Source organism: Thamnophis sirtalis, unplaced genomic scaffold (assembly GCF_051295495.1).
Source record: "Thamnophis sirtalis isolate CommonGarterSnake01/CBP01778 unplaced genomic scaffold, rThaSir2_p1.2 scaffold_3, whole genome shotgun sequence".
In the NCBI taxonomy this organism is placed as follows: domain Eukaryota; kingdom Metazoa; phylum Chordata; class Lepidosauria; order Squamata; family Natricidae; genus Thamnophis; species Thamnophis sirtalis.
This window is the reverse complement of record NW_028261383.1, coordinates 103,473,091-103,499,356: the sequence shown is the minus strand read 5'-3', so window position 1 is coordinate 103,499,356 and position 26,266 is coordinate 103,473,091. Positions and strand designations below refer to the sequence as shown.

The 26,266-nt window shown below is 42.1% G+C and overlaps 1 protein-coding gene across 2 annotated transcripts in view; it reads right to left on the bottom strand.

The window, feature by feature from the left end:
- Nucleotides 1–26,266, bottom strand: part of ABLIM3 (actin binding LIM protein family member 3) — a 178,160-nt gene that overhangs the window by 79,924 nt on the left and 71,970 nt on the right. For both annotated transcript variants that reach the window (XM_087709634.1, XM_087709633.1), the window contains exon 2: nt 8,232–8,372. In XM_087709634.1, coding sequence (XP_087565760.1) covers nt 8,232–8,372 — 141 coding nt within the window. The remainder of the gene's footprint in view (nt 1–8,231; nt 8,373–26,266) is intronic.

Sequence of the window (26,266 nt, the reverse complement as noted above, 5' to 3'; positions counted from 1 at the left end):
GCAACCACCGACACCCGCTCAGCCAGCCGTAAACGCACCTTGCCGCGGATGCGGCGGCCGCCACAGCCGCACAGCCTGCCCGTTCCGTTCTGCCGTCTGCCGCCGCTGCCGTGGAGAAGGGCACCTCGCCAGGGTCTGCCGGGCTCTCCTGCCAGCCCCATCGTTCATGCAGCCCAGCGACCAGCGCCAGGCATCGCAACCGCAACGCCGCCAACAGCCACGTTCCGCGAGGCGAGCTGAGGACTGCCATTCAACCTACCAGCCCTCCAGCGCCGACTGCGTGGTCTACCAGGCATCCCACGTTCCCGCTGGTAGCCGCAAGATAAGCACCGCCGTCCGACTCGAAGGTCAGCTTTGTCAAATGGAGGTGGACTCCGGGTCTTCCCGTTCTCTCCTATCTTGGGCTTTGTTTTCCCGCCTTTGTCCCGGGGTTCCCCAGAGCAGATTGCGCCCCGTCGGGGTCTCCCTCCTAGACTACCAGGGAAATGGGATTCCCACAGCTGGGATATTCCACATCCGGGTGGAATACGGGAATTTTAAGGGGAAACTCCCAGTCCTAATCGTCAGGAACGACCTGCCCGCTCTCCTGGGGTTGGAATGGTTTCCCGCCTTGGGCCTCACCATAGAAGGGGTGCACAGGGTAGTTCCCCTCTCCGCAGATAGCGTCCTAGACGAGTTCGCGGATGTGTTCGATGGGAGATTGGGTTGTTACAAGGGCACCCCCATTTCCCTCTGCCTTGATCCCCAGGTCGCTCCCGTTAGGCTGAAGGCACGCAGGGTCCCTTTCGCATTGAGAGCAAAGGTAGACGCTGAACTGGATAAACTTATCGAGCAGGGGGTACTCGAGCCCGTAGATCACGCCCGTTGGGAAACCCCCATAGTCCTCCCGGTCAAACCCGACGGATCGGTGAGGATATGTGCCGACTACAAGTCGACCATCAATTTGGCCCTGCAGGCAAACCCGTATCCGGTTCCCGTAGTGCAGCACCTACTCCACTCTTTAGGACAGGGCCGCATTTTCGCCAAGCTAGACATGGCACAGGCCTACCAGCAGCTTCCCGTAGACGACGATGCGGCTACAGCCCAGACCATCGTCACCCACCGCGGGGCCTTCCGTTGCCGCCGCCTACAATTCGGCGTCTCGGTCGCCCCTGGGATTTTCCAGAGCCTCATGGAGCGGCTGCTCCATGGGCTCCCAGGCGTCGTTCCCTACTTCGACGACGTCCTGGTCGCAGCCCCCAGCCACTCGGAACTCCTGAAAACACTGCGGGAGGTCCTCACACGTTTTAGGGAGGCAGGACTGAAATTAAAGCGCAGCAAATGCGAAATTGCTGTTCCTAAAGTCGAATTCTTGGGGTTCCTCATTGATGCACAAGGCATCCACCCCACTCCTTCCAAAGTTGCCGCCATCAAAAACGCACCCACACCCACCTCTAGGGCGGAATTACAGGCCTTCCTGGGGCTTTTAAACTTCTACGCCCCTTTTATCCCCCACAAGGCGTCACTAGCTGAGCCGCTACACCGACTACTGGACCGGTCAGCGGCCTGGAAATGGGGTAGCCGTGAAGCACACGCGTTCGCGGCTATAAAGGATATTTTAACTTCATCGGCAGTCCTAATCCAGTACAGCGATAGGATGCCTCTAATTCTGACTTGCGACGCCTCCCCCTATGGCGTAGGGGCGGTTCTGAGCCACATCCTCCCGAACGGCTCAGAAGCCCCCATAGCTTTCTATTCCCGGACACTCTCCTGCACGGAGCGGAACTACAGCCAAATCGATAAAGAGGCCCTGGCTGCAGTCTCCGGCATTAAGCGGTTCCATGACTACCTCTACGGTAGGAATTTCACCCTGGTCACGGATCACAAGCCCCTCCTGGGGCTACTGGCGGGCGACAAGCCAACTCCCCCCATTTTGTCCCCCCGCATGACTCGGTGGACGGAGTTCCTAACAGCGTATTCGTATACGCTGTTATACCGTCCGGGCAAACAGCTAGGGCACGCAGACGCTCTAAGCCGTTGCCCTCTGCCAGAGACGGACACAGCCCACGTGCCCGCGCTCTCTGTTCTGTCCATCGCCGAATCCGACCTCCCCGTCTCGGCCGCGGACGTTGCAGCCTGCACAAAGGCTGACCCCGTCCTATCTCAGGTTGCTTCATGGGTTTTGAGGGGGTGGCCCACGGAAAAGGTAGCGGAAGAATTCCGTCCATTTAAAGTGCGACAAGCCGAACTCGCCCTTCACGGGGGGTGTCTTGTCTGGGGGGATAGGGTAGTGATCCCCACAGCCCTGCGGGCACGAATCCTGCCTGCACTCCATAAAAACCACCCAGGCATAGCGCGAATGAAAGCGTTAGCCCGTAGCTATGTGTGGTGGCCCTTGCTAGATTCCGAAATCGCAGATTATGTAGGCCGATGTAGAATATGCCAAAATTCTAGGCCGAATCCCCCCACAGCCGCTCCTCGCGAGTGGGAAATCCCTAGAGGCCCATGGTCCCGTTTACATATTGATTTCGCCGGTCCCTTTCACGGCCGAAACTTTATGATAGTGGTAGATGCTTACTCTAAGTGGGTGGAGCTGGTAATCATGACCTCCACCACAGCGGAGAGTACAGTGAGGGCCCTGCGTAAGATGTTCGCTACCCATGGGTTACCGGATGTGATAGTTTCCGATAACGGGCCCCAGTTTACCTCCACCACGTTCCAAGAATTCCTGGCCGAGCAAGGAATCAGACACGCGGCCACAGCCCCCTATCACCCAGCTAGTAATGGCCGGGCGGAGCGCGCAGTTCGCTCAGCGAAAGAAGCCTTGGGCCGCATGGGCCAGGGCGACTGGCAAGAAAGAGTGGCGGCTTACCTCTTGAGCCAGCACTCCATACCCTGCCCAACGACTAATAAAAGTCCCGCGGAGCTCTTGATGGGTAGGAGATTGCGAACACCCCTAGACAGACTCCATCCACTTTACGCAGGGGATCTGCCGAGCAACCTGGGGGCCCTCCCTTCCCACGCGTTTAAGTTAGGGGATCCTGTATGGGCCCGCTCTTTTTCTGGGGATCCACGGTGGGTTCCCGCAACCATCACAGCCCTGACTGGCCCCTGTTCCTTCAGGGTCGGCCTGGCCGACGGAATACAATGGAGGCGCCACGTGGACCAATTAAGGCGTCGTCTTCCCGCGGAAACAGACGGCCCAAGTCCCTCAGACACCCGCTCTCAGCCGGAGCCACCTTCGTTGACTCTTTTCCCTACGGACCGTTTCCAACCGGGGAACGGGAGACAAGCCGATGCGAACTCTCCGAACAGGCGCACCTCACCCGGCTATTCCCTTCCTCGAACCCCTTATCGAGACTCTGAACCTACACCCCTACCGGACTGCACGGAGCCGCTACCGGACACTCCGGCCGCCACGGAAACACCGCCCCGGACAGATGGACTTCGGGCACGGGGCCCGGGGCCAGCGCTCTCTCACGGGACCGCACCGCAGGTTCACCGCCCCACCACAGACACACCTCCGCCGGCGGCTTCCCCCCCGTCGACGGCCGCCGGGGAGCCACGAAGATCGGGACGAGAACGCCACCGTCCCGCCTACCTACAAGACTATGTTTGCCCTTCCTAAAGGAACTCTTTGACTGGGGGGGGAGGGGTGTTGAATACTAGCGCGGGAAATACGAACGCGTGTATAAAGGACTCCTTTCCTGATTGGTTCCCGGGCGGAGCCGGTTCAATCTTCACCCTGATTGGTCGAGCTACTCGACGGCCCATTGGCTCCTCGTTCAAACCCGGGGGTATAAATGTTTGGCGCGAACCACGCCACGTTGAATCGCAGTTTACTATGAGCTGAATAAAGTCACTTCCTCATACTTTCTTGTCGCGTCCTTCCCTTCGCTCCAAGATACAAAAGGATATGTTCACTGTCTGGAGTTATTTGTCCTCTTTGATTGCAACTACATTTTCTCTTCATACCTATCATTCCAGACATATCTGACTTTCACTTTTTGCAGCAGTCTTCATTCATTCAATCTTTTTTTTCTGTTGCCTCTATCACTTCATCATTCCACCAAGCATCCTCTTTATTTCCCATTAAGGAATAAGGATTTCTTTTGGCTTTGGAAGCAAATAAAGAAAGCTGCCAAGTTCTCTCCTGGTGGTTCTAAGTTTCTTTTGAAGCTGGAGACAGGCTGAAGTCTTTGTCTAAAAGAATAATCAAGACCAAACTCCATAATCAGCACCAAACTCCAGGGGGCTGGAGACACACACTTTCCCTGTGGTGTTCTGAAAGCCGGCATAGCCAATAGAGTCTAGGAAGATGAGAACATCCAGATTTGCTTGATCCCCCCCCCCCTATATAAATTATCCCTGTACTGCTAAGCTAAGTTGTTTCGTATAGACTTCCCTGGTTTGCAACCCAATGAATCAATCCAGATATTGTCCTTGGCCTACAGTATGGACTAGGAACTCATACAGCTGCAATATGACATGCTGATTCTTTTTTTTAAATCTATTGTTCTATCTTTCTCCCTGCAGGCTGATAAATAGTATGATAACACTGCCCCACAAGTAGGCTAGAGTGGAGTTTAAATCTTTGTGGAGGGGGGACTTTCATGTTGAAGGAAATGTTTACTAGTTAGATTCTCTGGGCTCAGACATTTTACTTAAAAATGACTGCAGAAATAGATTGCCTCAATGAAAGTCCCACTCACAACCACAGAAGACTGATTTGGGGAGATGGATGTGTCTATATATTTGAATAAGTAATATGCCCCCATCATGCCACAACAGTGATAATAATTCTATGTACCTACAATAAGGAATACTTCTTTTATTAAATATGCTCTGCATCCTTTTAACCCTCATAATTATGATTAACATCAATGGTAAGCTATTGTGAATGTGTATGCAACATTTAAAAAAATCATATCTGGCTTTCTCTAGCAGCTTTAAACTGCTGTTGATCTCTCTATGGTTTGTTTATTGAATATTTGTGGAAGATTCTCTGAATAGATTACATTTACTTTCCAAGCTGGGTACACCAACTCAGGGGAAAAAATGCTAGTAATGCACTTTTTAAGTATTGCAGAAGGCTGTTTCTTAAAAAAGGGATTAAAGTGGTTTGATATATGAACAAATGATCTTTGGAGCTGCTTTTTTCATGTGTTTGGCATGTAAAAGTTCCGGTGCATTGAATTTGTTCACACTTGGTTAATTTTTTGATCTATGCAAGATTGTTCGTTGCATTAGTTTTGTAATTCTAATCTAAAATCTTGTTTACATCAGCGTGCATCCTTTCTCATCACAATTAAACAACTTGCACCTCCTCTTTGGTGGTTTGGAAAGATAATATACGATTAGATCTCAGTTTCAGTGGCTGTTCTGGATCACTGAGGACAACGTGGGCAATACAAAAATACCCAGTGTTACAAATAATCAATTGCATGATCTTGTTTTTTAAGATCCATTGGGGCAGGTAGGCGGGGATAATCTAATGACTTTCTATTACATAGAAGCCCCAGATTAAGGTTCTTAAGATCCCAGGAGAAAGAGGTGGTGACAGAGGTCAAAGATCTATGCTCATGTACATAGTAGGTCAAACAATCTTAGTTTGGCAGACTGGCTGTGAACCTTCTTCTCATTTGTCAGCAAACAGCAGGAGGAAGAGTTATGACATGATGGAAAAGCAGGTGTCTTTCTATTTATAGGACAAGACATCCTGGGATTTCTGAATGGAGACTTTGGCCAGTCAGTTGAAGTGAGTTCTATTATGGCCTACAATAACTAGTTAACCACCTTCAACTGAATTTCCTTGGGTGGTTCTGCCTTGAGATAGAGGTGGACACAAAATGTGTATGAGCTACAACTTCCTGATTGTCCTAAAGATTTAAATATGAGAAAACCTCATGAAATCTCACAGAAAGATTATTTTTGCCCTTGATTTTAATTTAATTGCAAAAAAATCTAGCCAAGTTTGGGCAGAATTCCTTGGGCAATCTGAAAATGAATTGGATATATTATACCATTACATTAAAAACCCCATGCAAAAACAATTCCTGTGAAACATTTTTAGAATGTGCTGTGCCACTTGTATATGAAAATGGCACTTCAAATCATATATATATATTTGGTTAATATCCCTTTTTAAACAACATTTGGCTGGTATTTTAAATAGCTATTTCTTGTGTTTAATGTAATAGTATAATAAGTTGAATTCATTTTCAAACTATCCCTGTGGAAGGAGTTTCATTCCAAAATGCATTTCACATTTTTTACATTGCATAAAATAATGAATAAAAAAGAACAGAAAATCCTTTGTTTTCCTATGAGGCTTTTCCTTTTCTGTATATTTACTTAATAACTAAGAACACCTTGTTCCTTTTTCAGAGTAAATACCAAAACAGCCTGCAGGACCAAATAGACATTACTTTGCTTATTTAAGTGAATTGTTACTGTACGTGCCCATTTTATATTTTAAGAACCAATACGCTTGATTTTTATCTAGCTTTTCATGTACTACCGATAGTGCATGTCCTCATTTTCCTGCTGTGAAGCTTTGACTGACAGGAGTCATATGTGATACTGCATACAAAAGTCTTGGCTATCTTTGGAATTCTTTCCCATTGACCTGTTTTCCGTTATTTAGGATAGTTTTCAACTGCCACATGTGATCCTGAACCTATTTGGAGACTAAATTGCCTTCTGCTGAAAACAGAACGTTGTGAATTACTATGTTCCTGCCCTACTGATGGAAGGGTGAGTGGGAGGAGTAAAGCAAAGAAGATGAAAAATTAAACTGAGAACAGATGTGAGTGGGCTCCTTATTGCATTTATTTGAAACAGCTGCACTAAGGGGTAGTAACCAGATCTATAAACTGTATAACATGAATTACAAGAGATTCATCCCTCTCCCAATTCATCACTTCTGTTACTTTAACAAAATAGTGAATTTTTCACACATTAGCTAGCCCTTGTTCTGTCTATCATCAATCAACACAATGGCCTGCACCAACACACACAAATACACATTTATTTGAAATGCTCTGTTTGTCTGTTGGAGAATAAGCAGTGGGGAACCTGAGGTCCTGCAGATGTTTGGGAACTGCAGTTTCTAGTATCCCTCCCAATTAGGATGTGGTCTGGAGATGCTAGAAGTTGCATTTATGTTTAGAGCCACAAGTCCTCTGTGTATGTGAGAAAGAGACAGAGAAAATGTAGAACTGACCTTGGACATAAGGAAAAGATTGAACAAGCTGTTAATTGGGGACTTGAAGAAAAGATTAAATAGATAAAGAGGAAAGTGTATAGAAAGAAGTCCAAAGAAATCCCACCTTGATTTGTTTATTATAGGGTGGAACAAAGTTGGATAGGTCTTTTCAAGATTGATATCAGAAATTACAGGACATCTCTTGTTTATTTTAGCTTACAATGAGAGAGGGGGGGAGGGAGAGGGAAGGAGAGGGGGAGGGAGAGGGAGGGAGAGGGGGAGAGAGAGGGGGGGGAAGAGAGATCATTCTTAGTACAGTTTTTATCAGATTAACAGGAATGACTTCCTCCAAAATATCTTTGAAATTATGCATTGGTGAAGGTCCTTAGACTTCTACTAAAAATCTCTAGGTAAGTTCATGAAAATACCATTGTTGGTATGGTATGTTAGGAATGAGCAATAGACCACGCTTAAATGCACACCTCCAGTTTTAAGCAAGAACTTTTTCACTTTTCCAAATCCCAATTATACCCAGGTTCCTCCTTTTCAAATTTGCATATTTTATCAACTCCACCCACTGACCGATATTGTAGCCAAAGGAACTTGTTTATCAGCATTCTGCAACTGCTCAGGGACATTAAATTTAGTTTGCACTAAGCTGTACTTCTTTCTAATCATAATACCAAGTTTTCAGGACTAAGACAGACATTTGGGTTAAAATGTTTTAACTGCATATTTTTTTAATTGCAAGTCACTCGGAGTAATTGATTAAGATGAGTGGCTGTAGGAGCTAAATAAATAAATAGATAGATAAGATAGATAGATAGATAGATAGATAGATAGATAGATAGATGATAGATAGATAGATAGATAGATGATAGATAGATAGATAGATAGATAGATAGATAGATAGATAGATGATAGATAGATAGATAGATGAATGCACCATAACCTCTGTCCATTTCACTAAATGGACCTAATGGCATCTTATACTTTAAATAGTTTTACAATCCTGTCTCAGCTTGGAGCAACATTGAACACTTACCCTGGCATGTGAAACATCTGATGTGGAAGTGATTGTTCTGGACACGCACAACCTCGCCTTTACAAGTATCTCCACAGCGATAGCATTGAATTATGGTGGGACGACCACCGGAGTTGTATGGGTTTTGTTGAAAAGGAACTGCTGGTGAAAGTAAAACATACAGCTTATTAGTGTGGCAGAAGAAGGGGTATAGCCAAAGCCAGCTAACAATTTATTTTGTTGACTGTTTTGCTATTTGTTCTTTACCCATACACACAAATACATACAAATATAATTATACTCTTAATCATGTCTTCCTTCAGATGTTGCCTGTAGTGAAACTGATTTCCCGTCCATCAAAAGCCCTTTCCCCTAGTGACTTACAGCTTATCATAGCATCACCTAGTCATTACTGAAATGATAGAAAGCCTGCCCTCATTGCAATTATTTTGGCACAATGATAGTTGGAGGACTCTAGCAGATTGCTACAAGTGACTAATGAGGACATTATCTAGGAAAAGGAGGAGCTAGCCAATCCTTTGTTTCAAGGAATAGCTCAACAAAAACAGAGATGGAAGTTAGTTGAGGAAGGAAGAAGTAAACACTGAAAACAGTTTATGTATGGTAAATAAACTCTTTTTTTAGCTCAAAGCCTCTCAAGCCATTTGACAAAGAACAAACATTCCCCACCCCTCCTTCATAAACTGAGGCTGGGAAGAACACTTGATGAGAGGAACATCATTTGACATGTATTGCTGTTCCTTGGAAAAATAAAAGCAGTGGGTCAAGAATTTATTTTGTGTGAGGATTGTCTGCTTGAGGAGGCCTTGAATTCTCCTGGGATTCACACAGTTGATGTTAGGGACTGATTTGTTAAGGTTAGTTCAACTAGATCTGAGAATTCTTCAGAAAAATGTCTCTCTGGGTATGTATGTCACACACAGAGAAGGGAAAAGTAAGCTGTTGGTTTTAGAAAGTCTCAAGAGAATTGGCTGAGGGATAAGCTTTTATGTTTCTTTTCTCCTGAAGTTTGCTCAGTGATCTCTGCTGCAGATTTACGGGAAGCCTCTCAAAATGACCAAACGTTCTTCCCAAACCATGCTCTTGAGAGTACAGTACCAATGATAATGCCATCCTATTAGAGAAAATGAGAAAAACTCTTGTTATCAAGAGGAATTGTTTGAGGACATCTGAGGACAAGGCAGCCTGTTGAAAGCCTCAGAAACTCTCTTTTCCTGTCACACGGGATGTACAATACTCTCAGTCTGGCAATCCTAGAGATTCCAGTCAATGGTTTTTGTGCAGCTACTTCATCTTTTTCTCCTTACAAGTTAATTTTTAATGTGTGGTAAAGGGGAAAAGGGAGGGAAAATGATGGGAAATATTGGAAGCTTATAAGTGGGAGATGATAACTGAATCTCATAAGTGAGTCAGGAAATGAGATAAGCTCACATATTCCTTGGTGAGATCTATACGCCTCAACTAGAGAGCGGAAGTGCTTAGTCTTCAAAAGCCTATTAAGAAAAGAAAAAAAAGACACAATTCACCATTAAGTGATGGAGGGGGATGGCTTTTGTGCCTGTGCATCTCCAATCATGTCACGGACATTATCCAATAGATGCCCAGAACTGTTTAGCACACAAAGTACTGGCAACTGCGACAAAAAATGCTTCCTTGGGAAATTAAGTGTGTATTTTCAGTGACAAAATACTGCAGTGTGATTGCTGAATAATGCACAATACATATACCAAAAGCATTTCCTTGGGAAAACATGCTTGGCTCTTCTAAGGCAGATTCTGTACATTGCCTGGAAATCACTGTAGTTTAAATTTTCCTGGCTTATCTTTCTGTCCTCTGATGCCTCAATATATTCTTCCTAACCCCTCTATTTTTCCAAGATCCTCAAACTGTAGTAACCCATGGTCTCCTGCACCTTTAAATGAATACAGAATAATAGAATTGAGAGAGACCTTAGAGGTCTTCTAGCCCAGTGTTTTTCAACCACTGTGCCGCGGCACACTAGTGTGCCGTGACATAGTATAAGGTGTGCCGTGGGAAAAACACCTTATATATAGTCAATATAGGCAAAGAGTTAATTTCTTTTAACATTTTCTAATGGTGGTGTGCCTCGTGATTTTTTTCATGAAAAAAGTGTGCCTTTGCACAAAAAAGGTTGAAAAACACTGTTCTAGCCCACCACCACCACCACTCAAGCAGGACACCTGCTATATCATTTCAGACAAATGGTTGTCCAATCTATTCTTAAAAACTTCCAGTGTTGGAACATTCACAACTTCTGGAGGCAAGTTGTTCCACTTATTAATTGTGCTGTCAGGAAATTTCTCCTTCGCTGTAGGCTAGTTTAGTTTCCATTCATTGCATCTTGTCCTGCCTTCAGGTGATTGGAGAATAGCTGGACTCCCTTTTCTTTGTGGCAGCCCCTCAAATATTGGAACACTGCTATCATGTCACCCACTGGACTAGATATACCCATTGTGACCGTTCTTTGTATGTTTTTGCCTCCAGTCTCCTAATCAGAGGTGGGTTGCTGCCGGTTCAGCCCAGATTGGCCGAACCAGTAGTAGTGGAGGGGGGAGGCTCCGTCCACCTGTATGGATGCTTCTGCGCATGCGCAGAAGCATTGCACACATGCACGGGAGCACGCCTGAATCAGTAGTAAAAAATTAGCAACCCACCCTGCTTCTAATCATCTTTGTTGCTCTTCTCTGCACTCTTTCTATAATCTCAAAATCTTTTTTATATTGTTGTGACCAAAATGGGATACAGAATTCCAAGTGTAGTCTTATCAAAGCATTATAACATGGTATTAATACTTCTTGCTCTCAAATCTCTCTTGCTTTCTTTTAGGTCCAGAAGTCCCTCGACTACAATTCCCAAATTCCGAATCACTGGCTTATAAGTGTGATATTTGGAGGATACTATGCTCCTAATTCTGTGCCACACAGTTAAAATTAACTTGTAAATTCCTTGGGGCAGGGAATAGCATTTTGCCTACATAAATTTTCAGTTCTCTATGCAATTTGTATACGATGGCACAACAAAGATAAATGAAAAATTAGTTTCAGGCATGCCATAATAAAGTATATTTATGTATTTGTGGGTGGGTAATGCCTTCACATCAGTTCTGACCCTTGCCACCATATTTATGACCTTGCGGGTTTTTCCCCCTACACTTTCAGAGTGGTTGGCCATTGCTTCCTTTCTAGGAGTGAGAGAGAGGGATTGAGTGACCCAGTTGATTTCCATGCCTAAGGTAACACTAGAATTTGGGTTTCTATACTTCTAGTCCAGTGCATTATTGTTAGATTTAGACAGCCAGTGCATCATAGCGGTAAAGAATTTGAACCTGAACTTGGGGAACAAGGTTTAAGACTACCCTCAGCCATGGAAACAAACTGGACAACTTTGGGTATAACTGTTACTACTAGTAGTTCTAACAATTATGTACAGTATTTCAAAATGAGAATGTAGAGGTATAATTTTTCTACTGCCTGCTTTCTCAACCAAGAAAAAAGAATTACCAAATGTTCAGACAAAACCCCTTTTGTGTCCAAGCTGTAGGCAAGAACAGATGAAGGGTATTAGAGTCAAGGAAATAATTTCCACTTAAACAAATAAACATAACAAAAATATCTTTGTTGAATGATGATGATGATTATGGAATTCTGGTCTCTAGGGTAATTTTTTGGGTGCCTATAGCAACTAGTCACCCAGCTGAGGTGCTTCAAGACTGATAATGCAAGAGAGAATGTACATGATAAGGACAGGTATGAGGGTAGGGAAGTGAACTGCATGATTGAAATTTAAATTAAATGTCAAGCTGGGCACTACGGCTGATACTTATTGTATGAAAACATATGCTTATACTAGTGAAGACAAGATCTGACTATGATAATTGCTTGATTTCACTGCTCAATATCAATTCCAGCAGCTTCCTCTTTGCCCTTTCCCACTTATGGCACCACTGTACATCACATTATTATATAGAAAAATCCAGTAAAAAGATAAGTAGCATTACGGAGTATATAGGATGCAAAATGAGGAGGACGAAGGAAAGGGAAGGAAGGAGAGAGAGAGAGGGAGAAAAAGGAAAAACAAATCAGAATGCATTAAAGCATACTGATTTATTCTTGCCATGGATGGGTGTGCTTACAAGTATAAGTATAATCTTTATTTTCATTGTACTTAAATCCAACGAAATTGGTTACAAATTCACCTTATTACAGTTAATGCATTCATGCTTTTTTTTCAACAATGCACAAAACTATGTGGGATATATTGCTCCATGGTACAACTCGAGTAACCCAAACTGTTGATCATAGATGATGAATGGAGACTGATGTGTTGCAAACAATTTCTGCAAATTATCTAATTTGCAGAAATGGCTAGAACTGGAAATATAATGGACAGCAGCCATTCCGCCACATTTTATCATAAGATATGCCATCTCTTCAAGAATTAGAGGCATTCTTTATAAAATCAGGGATACAACATATTTTTATGGAGACTCCATCCAAATAATTTTATGGCGGGAAACAGGGATGCCCACAATGTATGTCTGTCACGGGCAGAATTAAAAACGCCAAGGTGATAGCTGCCACTATCAGATTGAAGCCTTCCCCCCCATTTTTATTTGTCCCATGCAACATAAAAAAGGCAGAGGCTTCAATTGCATAGTTACAGGTGTCATTTTGTCTTTTTTAAACCTGACCCTTCCATGGCTGGCACTGTTAGGTAATAATCCGACTTTCCAGTTCACACTATCTAAAGCAGTCTTCCCAAAGCAATTTAGATATTTTACACTTCAACTTTCATAAAGAATTGAAAGCTATCATGTCCCCAGCAGGCTTCAAAACTTGTTACTTAAACAAACAAACAAACAAACAAACAAATCCAGAACCCTCTGAACCAAAGCTCTAATAATGGGAAATTGGCTGTAGTGGATCTCTTCCCACCCCTTATTCTCCCATGGAATCCCATCAAGATCTCATGGAATCCTTAAGTTTTACAGAACATAGTTTGAAAAAGTCTGACCTAAAGGATGCCATATTTGGGGTATTTGATTTAAAACTATTTGCTGCAGGAGTTTAGAATGTGTGGCCAGGAAAGAAGGAATGTTCATACTGTTAACCTAAGTAATGCAAGATAAAATGTGCTTATTGAGGAAAGGTTTGATTTTGTTTGAATAAATATAATTAAATTGGGCTTTTAGTATCTTCAAAGTGACTCATGATATGGATCATGATTTCTAATTCTCACTAAGATAAGAAAAGCTAAATTTCAATGCTTTCTGGTTTCTAAAAACTAAATAAAATGCTGTGGCTGGTTCCTCCTTACCAGAAATTGGTAAGTTGGAAATCATTTTAGGACTTAGAAGAGATCTATGCTTATTATTAATGTTAACTGCTTGTTACTCTATTCTAAATTGAATTAAGTTATCCTTGTCAGTCACATATTCTTATCATGGATATTTTCAGTTTTGGAATTAGTATTTACTGTTCTTTTAAATTGCTCTTGTAAACTACTAGAACTCCTTGAACATTTCAGTAGTATACAGATATGATAAGTATGTTCATTTGTTGTGAAGACTATTTAATTGTTTTATCTTCTCTTATGAAATTCTGCTATATATCAGGGGTGTCAAACTCAAGGCCCGGGGGCCGGACTGGCCTGTGAGATGCTTAGATCTGGCCTGCGGGGCTGCCCTGGAAACAGCGAAGGACCAGCCCGCGGTGCCTCTGCCAGCAAAAGGGGAGCTTGGGAGGGCCGTGGGTGGCCCTCCTGAACTCCTTTTTGCTGGCAGAGGGTTGCAGAAGGCAATCACAGCCAAAATGGAGCATGCGAGGCCCTCCCGAGCTCCATTTTTGCTGGCAGAGGGTTGCAGGAGGCCGTCATAGCCAAAAACAGAGCTTGGGAGTCCGTTTTCACTGGCAGAGTGCTCGGGCTGCCACAGGTACTCCCAACACGTGTGACGTCGAGCTGGCCATCCTCTTCCCCGAGGTCAAATACAATTGTGATGTGGACCTCAATGAAATTGAGTTTGACACCGCTGCTATATAGTGAGCATGTAGACAATTTTGCCCTTGTCATAGCACCGTTACAGTAAAGTCTTCCCTTCCGGTAGAATTGCAGTTTATTTATTTATAGAATAAATTAATTAAAACTTAATTCTGCTATCTCTCTGGCATAATCCATAGCAAACTCCGGGTGGGATTATGTGTATGCATATGTGTGTCTATGGCACAATCATATCTAATTGCGTATATATTTGCTGCATGAGATGCTGATACAATGGACTATTGGGAACAGAATCATATAGTGCAGCAGCATCAAAGTATCTGGAATGCCTGTGGCAAACAATTTGTTTTTGAAATGGAGGGTCCATCTAGGGCATCATTTTGCATATTCAATGTCCTAGAAGCATGGTGGCTGCCTTAAACTGGTACTTGAGCAAATGCAGGGCAGGTGATTTTCTTAAAAGCTATAAAACACTGACCCAGCACCAGCGTAACAGACAGAAATGGCTGCTGTAAAAAGAAATCTATAAACTCATTGTGTCTGTCTTAAATCAATTAATCACCTGGTACAGAAGTGTAATTCAGAGCAGAGTAGCTTAAAAGAGAGATCAGAATAGACTGAAAAGAGACATAACAATATATTGAGTAGCTGAGAAATGTTTAATTTAGAATTGCTTCTTGTAGCTACAATAGAATCTAACCTAGGACCCCATGTCCTGAACTAGATGAATGCAGACATGTGGGTGTAAATTAAAGTGTGATAAAAAACAATGGGTAGCAGATGGAGTACAAGGGCTAAACTACATGAAGCATTAAGTCCACAGTATGCAGCTGCCTTTCTGATTTTTATTTATCTATCACGGAGGTAGATGAGATAAACTATTCTTCTTCCATCAAATGCAGCTGGCCTGACTATTGGCAAGGATTAGGAAAGTTGTCATCCAAAACAATTTCAAAGTTCTAGCCCAGTAACACTGCAAGCAAGATTCTGCCCAGAGGAAAGCCTCTCTCCGCAAATAGGAAATGTGCCTGCATCCCCAGCCCCACGCAAACCATTATCCTGAGAAAAGGGAGGAGCAAATGAAATGCATATTTCCTTTGATTTTTGAGCCGAGTCAAACAGTGTTTTGCAAAGGAAGTAGCTGGAGAAACAGGTGTCTCTCTTACAGATGTGCAGTGGTTTTAATTAGGATAGAATACTCAGCACTTACACTACCAGAAGCAACAAGAAAGACAGTTGCATAGTGTTTGTTTAATGTTTCATGTCATTTAGCTCTGAGCGGTACAAAAGACAGGAAGAAGCTACTTGGTTATTATAATCTTTGCCAGCTTTCCCTATGACTACAGTGCTGCACATCAACTTAGGAAGATGCCTGCGTTCTAAAAACAAAATTGTTTTAAAATATGTTAAATAATCACACCCTCTCTTTTGATTTCCAAGCACTCCTCATCCGTCCCACATTTCAAACCTGTCTTCACTTTGGAGTTCCACAAGGATGCAGAAAAATGAAAGCACCTGAACCCCATCAGGAATGCCTAACTGTAAACCTAGCCCGCCTCCCAAGCAGGCAACCCACTTTATAATTCTGTCCCTGGATGAAGCCTTGGCATCTCTGACTTATCTGCTTTCACAGCAGTACAGCCAGATCTAATTAACTACCTGTAATTAATTTTTGTGAAGTGCTTGGAGGAGGCACTTGATGATGTGTTAGGCATGCCGAATAATCTGTGTTCTGGGATTGTTTGTGGCAGATTTAATGCACATCATGCAGATGAAGGGTGAAAAAGGGAGTATTTTTTATTAAAAAAACCCAAAACACACTGTATATACTGCAAGTATAAGGACGATGGGGTATATGCTGCAGTTTTTTAAAAATATACCTTGGAGTCAATGATTATTGGACAAGTCCCTGTGGTTTCTTTGCAACATTTCCAGAAGTGATTTGCCATTGCTTCCTTTTTAGAGCTGAGTAAGACAGACTGGCCCAAGGTCACCCAACTAGATTTGTGCTCAAGCGGGTACTAGAACTCACAAGTCTTCCAACGTCTAGTTTGATTCCTTTAAACATTATACTAATGTGGCTCTCCTGCAGTTAATGTAATTGCACTGAATTTACCTGAAAGGAAGGCTATGCTTTTCCGAAAATAAGAAAATAAATTGTCTTTAAGATAACGTGTTATCACTGTGATTATGGTAATGAAGCTAATAAATATTTTGGTCTAATTGCTCTTTTTTTAAAGGGAAACAAAAGGAAGGTCCACATTAAATTCAGGATTGACTTATTTTTGAGTAAATATAGCATTAACTTCTAAGTCTGCCATGCAATTTTTCAGATTTATTCTCCTGGAAAGGAAGTTTTTCTTCCCTTCTCTCCTGTGCTTGAGGAATTTTTTTGGAGTTACTTTCATAGGTGGAGTTGCTGAAAGGTGCCAAATGGTGCCAGTCATGATTCGTCAGAGCATTTAATTGACTCATCACATGTCATTAAAGCTTATTTAAAGCAGCCACATCATTTTCAGAATTGAGGCTGTTGTGGGGAGTCATCTAGTTCTGCCACGTGAGCTTGAAAATAGATGCAGCTGCTTTTAATTAGGCAAACAGGTGTTGCCTTTTATTCATTCAAATTTGATGCAACATTGGATGTTTGCAAGTAGTTATGAATCAAATATGAAACATGCATAACCCAACACCTGATGTCCACAATTTACATTACTGCAATATTTTTCCATTACTGCGAAACCTCCCTATCTGTGTATGTTTCCTAGTCAATGGAAACTCAGGGAAGGGGTTCCCCCCATGGTGTGTTTCCATAGGATTTGAGGCTTGAGAATATAGAGACTTGCAGACCGCTGCAGAGGGGATTCTTCTATGAAATGTAAGTCATTCCCATCTCTTGACTAACTTGTAAATAAATTCTTGCAAGGATCTCACATACCAACCATCTTTGAAACTGTGGGGTTTTTTGAAAGAAATTTCAAAAGCAACCTGAATGTGAATTGGCAAGAAAAATATATATATTAAAAAAAAATCTGGACAGTACTGTGTTATGTAGCCATAGCAATAGCACTTACACTTATAAACCACTCCATACTATTTTTATTGCACTCTCTGGTTTACAAATGCCAGCATATTGCCCCCAACCTCAGAAGGATGGAATGTTGAGTTAACTTTGACCCCATCAGGATCGAACTCCAGATTGTGGGCAGACTTAGACTGCAATGCTGCATTTTAACCACTGTGCATTCTAACCACTAATCATCAGAGGTCTTTTTATGCCAAGATATGCCCATACATTCTGTTAGATCGGGTAAAGGAAGGCACACAAAGGCTCCAGTAACAACAGCTCTTTATTGCAAGTCAGGTAAACATCTGGCTGGGGAATGGTCAGGCAGCATCCCCTTTTAAAGGGATCTGTCAGACCTCTTGACCAATGGGGTTGAGCCTCTGTTCCCGCCGGAACAGAGGACCTTGGTGGAAATCTCTGTCAGTCGGGGGGGGGATATCTAACACATTCACCAATATGTGGCACATAATTACTATGCCCATTGATGCACATCTATTAGCAATGGCAGATAATATAAGTGCATATTAAAAGACCAGGAGCAAAAGGCCATTGGAGGTATGATAGCCTTTTCTGACTTTTGGTGAGCAATCTGCCAACCATGATCACTCTTGGCTATATACAGTCTAAAGGATAAGGTCTTCTTCAGAAAAAACTCAACTTCTAGTCACTTTTTGGTAAAAGAACCATTGTTTATTTCTAGGATTTTGTTTTCAACTTCCTATTCAATCCTGCAGCCTTAGTATTCCCTGGAGGTATTAGTATCCCCAAATAAGAATAACCAGGTCTAACCCTGGTTACTTTCAAAATCCAGACAAGATCAGCCAGGTGCACCACCTGCAGAAACAAATGGAAGAGCCTTTTCATAACTATTCTTTCCAATGCTTTCATTTAATGATGGGAGCCAAAGTTAATGAATGATTAATCACATTAATTCCAACCCATTTTCTGCAGTAATTGGTCTGTAAATCATCCTTTTAGGAAAATCCACATTGCATGGCAGTTGCTAAGTCCAAGATATATACAAGCCAGAATGGCTCTAAGAAGCTGATAAAGGTCCATCCTGTGTAGTACAGAAGAATGAGTGCTTCAGGGGTGGGTTTCAACCGGTACAGCTGTACCGGATGGTGAAATTTAGCATGCCTTCCCATACCCGTTGGTCAGGAGGCCCCATACCGGAACGCTCCCTTCCCTCATTCGGTCTTTCACTTGCCCCGCCCATCCGCATCATGATGCTGAAAAGTTCTCAGAAGAAGAACCAGAAGAAGAAAGAACTGGTGAGTGGCTGGGATGGGGGCAGGAGGATGTTGGGAAAAAGGGAAGAGGCAGAGTGGCTGCTGGAAGAGTGTGTTTGTGTGTGCACAGGCGGGGTTTTTTAAAAACGTCTGAGTGAATCCAGGAAGAGAGAAGAGGCAGACGAGCTGGAAGATACTATAGGAACACACACTTCCAGCCCCTCTGCCTCTTCCCTCTTCCTGGATTCACTCAGACATTTTTAAAACTCACAGCCTGTGCACAGCACACACACTTCCAGCCCCCCTGCCTCTTCCACCTTCCTTGATTCACTCAGACGTTTTTAAAACCCACAGCCTGTACACACACAAGACATTTTTAAAACGCACAGCCTGTGTACATGCACATACTCTTCCACTCTTTTAAAAATGTCTGAGTGGAAGAGGCAGAGGGGCTGGAAGTGTGTGTGCTGTGAGTTTGTGAGTTTTAAAAATGCCTGAGTGAATCCAGGAAGAGGGAAGAGGCAGAGGGGCTGGAAGTGTGTGTGTAAGGTAGTCAGTAATGTTGAAGTCCAGCAAGGACAGCCATATTTCCTCTGTAAGTAGCTGTTTTATTGTTTTGTTTACTTATTTTATTCTTATTTAAGTAGAAAGTGCACAAAGTAATTTCCTTTTTTTATATCTTCTTTTTGTAGGTCATTCTTTGGGGCAAAGAATTCAGTGACATCGACTTGGCCACTCTCACTCAGTCACATGACTGCCAAGCCATTCCCACTCAGTCACATGCCTGCCAAACTACTCCTACCTGGTCACATGATCACAAAGCCACTCCCACCTAGTCACATGACCACCAAGCCACTCCCACTAAACAGGCCACACCTACAGAATAGGTTCTAAAAAAATTTGAAACCCACCACTGGAGTGCTTCAAAGAAGCCAGAGCGAAAAGTACCAGTTTTCTCATAGCCCATTAAAATATTTATAATCTTCACACCTGGCCTTCGACAGAAATGTAAATTGCACAAGGATAATTCCCTTTGAAGTTTAGAAATGTTGCTCCCTTAGAACAAATCCATTGTTACCCTTCTTTCAATCGTCAGGGCATTCTGCTGCCTGAAGCTAAGGACAAGATATCTACCCAACTCTTTTCCCTATTTGGAGATTTATAAGTCTAGTATTTTGCCTTACACCAACCCTAGTGGTAATAGAACAGGTACCATAACTGTACCTAAGGGAGAAAGGCTAGGTTGTTGGGATTTTTCCTCCAACATCTCCTCAGTATTCACAGTCTTCTCTACTTATTGCCTACATGTAGTCCTCAAGTTGTTGTGATCGTAATGAAGGCTTCCCATCATGTCGTTGTGATGATCCTAAAACGGGCCATAAGTCAAGGGACTACTCTACTTATTTTTCAAAGAAGTACATTGGTAATTGGGATGTATAAGCAGAAGAACACACCCTCAAGGGCAAAATCTGGCCAGTCTGGCTGCCTGTATGGCAAATTATTCATTATTCATTCTTGCCTAATGATTACCAACAACAACCTGCTAGGAGAAGCTGACTAAGTAGTTCTTTGGTAATTATTGAGAAAGTTGACCTATCCAATGGGCAAAAACAAATAGTTGGCTTAAGAGGGAGAATGGTAGGAATTTGTGAAGAGGGAGGACTAATTGGAAAGGAAGATAACATCACCGGCTCTTGTCTACCTAATAGTAGGATGGACCCTCTCCACTTTTTATGCTATAATCTTGATAGCTAACATTGTGCCTGGATGTTCAGTGTCTCCCTATCTAACTCCCCACCCCTTAAACATAGGGAACCTGCCTACTGTAAATCACCCAACTTTCAGCATTATGTTTATTTGTATCAATGACACCCTTCCTTAGCCCCATCGAGACAATAAAAAGAGTAGTTCACCTTTCAGCCAATAGGTGTGACAATGTGGGCCTGCTTTGTTTGTTTGTTTTGTTTTCTGATGATTGGCCATGCCCAAGGTGCTTTTAAATATTGGCCACCATTTGTCTGTGGATGAAATTAAGGTTTAAAAATGTATATATTTACTTAGAAGCCGTAATTAGTTGTCTTCCCATTTATCAAAGAGGACTTAAATAGGTCAGTGCTCCAACCAGTCAAAGAGGCTACTACATAATTTAGATTACTAATCACTTAAATGCAGTCTAGCCTTCATGTTCTATGTTGATGTCCCTTTGAACTATACCACCATTTACATCACAACATGTGCACTGGTTTAATTTGATTTTGCTTACTTAGCCTAGTCTTCATGTGAAAAATAATTCCCAAAATCTTTATAGGTTTTCTGGAAACAATAAGGAAGTTTTCTTCTGGGGTACTTTTTGAATTTTGAATAATCTACAAGCTTCTGGTTTCCTGGTGTTCTCCCATTTAAGTAATAGTTCGCTCCCGCTACCAGTTGGAGCTACACTTTGCTTCTTAGCAAAGGTTGATAAGTAGCAAATTTCTCTCTCTCTCCCCCTCTCTCCCTCCCTCCCCTGCAACTGCAACTCCAACAACTGTAACTCTAACTAATTCTCTAACTCAATATCTCTAATTCTATCATCTCTATCTCATCTGATTCTAACTAAATTTTGATGCAACATTGGATTTTTCTTATGAGTTACCAGAATGTTTCACTCTGCTACAGGAGCAATAAAAACAAAAAAACAAAATTTTCAGGGTTCAATGAGTTGGCAAAGTTCATGAAGGCTTGGATAAATGAGTTAAATATCCTGCAATTGTTAGAGAACCAAGAAATGGATTAGGGAAATAACTCCCACTGTTTGGTAACACAGTGTGCATACATATTCAATGAAATAGTCACATAAATTGTGACTATTTTCATGCTATTGCAGGAAGGCTTTTTATGGGCCAACTTGAGAATGATTACTAGATCCAATAAGAGTGGTAATTTTTCTTTCTTTTTGGCCCTTAAGGTGATTCAACACATTTAGACTTTATTGGAAAAGAAATGAAAAAAACTCCTGATCTTATTTTTTTTAATGAAAAACTGATGCATTAGGCCAATGTTTTTCAATCTTCGTAACTTTAAAATGTGGAGACTTCAAATCACACAATTCCCTAGCCAGTAAGACCAGTTGGGGAATTCTAAGAATTGAAATCCACAAATCTTAACATTGCTAAAGTTAAGAAACACTGCATTAGTGTAGACTAATCCTAGAAAATGTTGGCTGAAAATGGAACCAATAGCCCTTAATCAGTTAACTAGTAATGATACTTTTAAAGCTTATAAAAAATTTACAGAAAGAATATAATTCACTTAATCCTCTGAACAGAGTTAGAGCATTGTTTGGTGCAGAAACTTCAGCAACTTTTGAAAATAAGTTTTATATATATAATATTTTTGGCATTCTGTAAAATAAGAAAAAATAGTTGTATTATTATATAGCATTGTAGTAATTCGGCTATTTTTAGTTCATATTTTTGGTTGTTTAAAAGATATGAAGCTGTTCTGAATAGTTTAGAATGAATTTTTCAAGTTTCGTATTCAATTGCTATTATGCTTATTTATACTTTATATTTCTACTTAACAAAAATAAAAAAGTATAATAAATAGGGCCATCTTTTTTTGCTTAATGTGTATTTTTCAAATAGTTTATGGATATTTACACATATTGGATTTTAAAAAAAATAATTGAAATTGGTATAGTAAGGAGTTATTAACAACAAAACTGAAGTTATCTTCTTGTAATTTTTTATGCAGATTTTTAAACAAATGCTATTGTTTTCTTCCTTACTATAACTGCTGCTCTCAAAAAAAATTCTCCTCTCATTTTACATATAGTTTTTGGAAATATAAATGCGAAACAGAGTGAGAAAAAATAGAATTGTTATTGACATTTAGGTTGTGGCGATTCGGTCCAAGTAATGGATGGGATGAATGTTTAAGATGTTATATGACACTTTTATGATGATTATAGTTTGCAAAGTGCCTAGTGACCCAGGAGCTGGATGGTATATATATATAAATAAAAATACCGGACCATCCTTGCTAATAAAATAGAGATTTCATGCACATGTGAAATGGTCTTTAAATTCAGTGCTGATTTAATGAAAAATATATGAGCCATCTGAGCTTGGATAATCAACCTAGATCATATGTATAGCAATTTAATGTCCTGTGGATAAGCACATTAGAAATGCTACAGAGCTGAAGATTGCTACAGTAATGAATGTTGATTACCACACCTCATTAAACAAATGAAAGGTTGATTGTGAAGATCCCATTTTTTCCCCTCTATGTCACCATGGTGATTGATGTAGACCCCTTCGCTCTTTTCCAGTGATGTGTAATGCTCTGTGTTAGGACAAGTTCCAAATTCATGTGTTTTGTGGTGTGCCACATATGTTATAAAAGCATACATAGTTATAGTGAGACAGTCTTTAAAACAGATGGCATATTATCACAAAAGCAGAAGTCTAAAGCAGAATGTAGACATTTCCCTTAAAGATAGTGGTTAGAGATGGAAGAAACATTTGTAGCAGGTATGGTGAATATGTTATTTCAAAGGCCCTTGTAACTGAGAAGCACAATCATGCTAGAATTCTACGTGCAGTTCAATTTTTTCAACACAGACGCTTTCCAGAAATGTTGTCTATTAATTCCCAGCATAGTGAGCCACGGTGGTGCAGTGATTAAAATGCAGTATTGCAGGCTAACTCTGCTGACTGCCAGCAGTTCGATTCTCACTGGCTCAAGGTTGACTCTGCTTTCCATCCTTCCAAGGTTGGTAAAATGAGGAGCCAGATTGTTGGGGACAATATGCTAACTCTGTAAAGCCCTTAGAGAGGGCTGTGAAGCACTATGAAGCACTATGTCTGAGTGCTATTGTTATTTCTATAGTACTAGGAGTTAAAGCTCAATGATTCCACAGGCAGGGTAAGAACGTTTTGGACAAAAGAAAAATTAAACAATTAATATAAAGTAAGGAACATCAGAATGAGAGTGATAAATTCAGGTAGTCCTTAACTTACAACAATTTGTTTAGTGACAATTCAAAGTTACACCACCACTGAAAACAGTGACATGATCATTTTTCATACTTATGACCTTTGCAACATTCCCATGGTCATGTGATTTAAATCCAGATGCTTGGCAACTGACTCATTTTACGACGGTTGCTGTGTACCAGGGTCATGTGATCCCCTTTTGCGACCTTCTAACAAGCAAAGTCAATGGGGATGTCAGATTTACTTAACAACTGTATTACTCAACTGGAGTGATTCATTTAACCACTAGGCAAGAAAGGTCATGAAATGGAGCAAAATTCACTTAAGAACTGTCTCACTTAGCAGCAGAATTGTTGGGCTCAATTGGGCTCATAGGTCAAGGACTACCTATATAACCTATAGCAGATGACAGGATATAATTTGCTGCTGATAGCTGAGCTGGTCATTGTGATTTGTGGAACCTGATGAAACAATCTAGGATAACTGAACTACAGCCACAAAGAGCAAAACTGGAATAAGAAATCTGGTCTGCCCCATATTACACCCATTAATTTACTCTTATTTATTGCACCTACAAAAAGTGCTGCTTAGGTGTACAATGCAAAGCACAGCACATGCTCTCCTCTGTATCATGCAGCCAAGAGGGGGAAAGGGGTGGGGCTTAGAATGATGCAGTCAACAACTTGCGGAGAGGTTGCCCAGCTGCTTCTCAATAGATAAATGGGTATTTTTGTCATCTTCTTTTTCTGGAACGCTTTTCTTTGCAGCCCCAGCGAGATGTGGCTCACTGTCAAACTCAGTCTTTCTTTCGCTGGTGTCTCTCATCACACCCAATTTGATCCCATTCTATTAAGCTTTGGAAGGGCATTATACTTTCCACAGTTCATCCTTTGCATAGTTTCTTTGCAATGGGGCTGGGAAAAATAAAAATTGTGGGAAGGTGCAGCCCAAAGTTTTATCTGGCAGTATGTCACCTACACACACACACACACACACACACACACACACACACACATGCACGCACACATACACACACCAAAAAAGATATTGGTCAAAGTCATAAAGTCCAATTGGGAGGCTAAAGAGAGTTGTAGAAAGTAACTTTTTTGTCTGGTAGATCCCAATTTTGTGACTGGCCATGATCAGTCTGGAAATCATAATGGGAGGGCACCCACACCCCAGTTCATCCTCTACCTGTGAAAACATAACCTAGTTTTGATTTTGTAAAGTCCCAAATATAATGTCCATGTCCAAAATGGGGGAAAAAAGACTGCAGGCTTCTTACTAAGCCGGTAAGCTTAGTAATATTTTAGCAGATATTTCTGAAGCTTATTCAATGTGAAAATCGACGTCAAAGAGTATTTATATTCTTTTATTTATAGTCCAGGGAAAATTCATTTCTGCCATTCCATCTAACACAAAGCAATGTTAGGAAGTTCAAACCAATGTCTATGTGGGTTTATTTGCAGTAGGAGCAATCAATACAAAAAAAAAACAAATCCCAGGATTTCATAGAAAGTATTTCAATATTGCATCCTCACAGATAAATCCCATTGTATGTGAGACAGCAGGAATGAATCTGGATTTAAATCTGCGTGCAGAATCACACAGACACCAATGGGTGCAGACTTTCCTGGGCACTAAAGCCTCCTTCCCAGAAAGCCTACAAAGTGAGCAAGCAGCACATGGCCTGTTCTGCAAGCCTTTCCTTCTTTTATCTGTCAGTAAGCTTGCCCTTGCTGACAGCTGAAGCCTCCCACTTGCCTGCTTCCATGTAAAGAGCAGCATATGGTCCCCAGAGCAGGAAACCTCCAGCCAATATGTCTGCACTCACGTGCGGAGTTCAACGAGTGCCCAAGCCAAGATGGATCTTACTCGCACGGTGGCATCCGGCCAGGAACAGATAGGCTGGAAAGGGCACCAGCAGCTGGCAAGGAGTTGGCAGAACCAGCTGAGAATCTCGCCTTGAGGGGGTACATGTGTGCAGGCAGCAAAGAGCTTGTTCAGAGTTAACAGAGAAAAGCTGCCATCAATCCTCACGCAGCCCAGACTTCTGGCTGACTGACTGACTCAGGCCTTTAGCAGTTCCAGAGACACAGGCCTGCCTTTCTGGCAACCTCTTTCTCCAATTGTGGTTGCTCAGGCTGTGTTCAGCTACCCAAATAAATCGAACACCTGGGTTCAGAAGAGGAGCCCATCCAGATGAACGTGTCAGATTTAACAAACCCAGAGATGCACTCCTGAGGGTGAGATTAGGTTGGTTACAATCAAGCGCAGCACCTTCAAGGAATAGGGGACAGAGGTGAGTTCCTACCAATTTGGACTGGTTCGGCCAAGTAGGTAGTAACTCGGCTGGCCACGCCCATGAACCGGTTCTATTGGCGGCACCGTAGGCTCCGCCCAGTGGTGGATTTTAAAATTTTTTGGAACCTCTTCTGTAGGTGTGGCCTGCTTTCCGGGTCCACTGGTGGAATCTCTTCTAACCGGTTCGGTAGATTTGATGAACCGGTTCTACCAAATAGGTGCGAACTGGTAAGAACCCACCTCTGGCTCTGCCATTTGATTTTTACTATTGCGCATGCGCACATAGCACACATCAAGCATGCGCACATCCCTGAGAGTACCAGTAGTAACAGAATCCAGAATCCACCCCTGATATGGGAGGAGAGGTTTAACTTTTCCCATTCTTCTCTCCCAGCTCCTAAATATCATACCCACAACTTTCTACTAACAACAAAA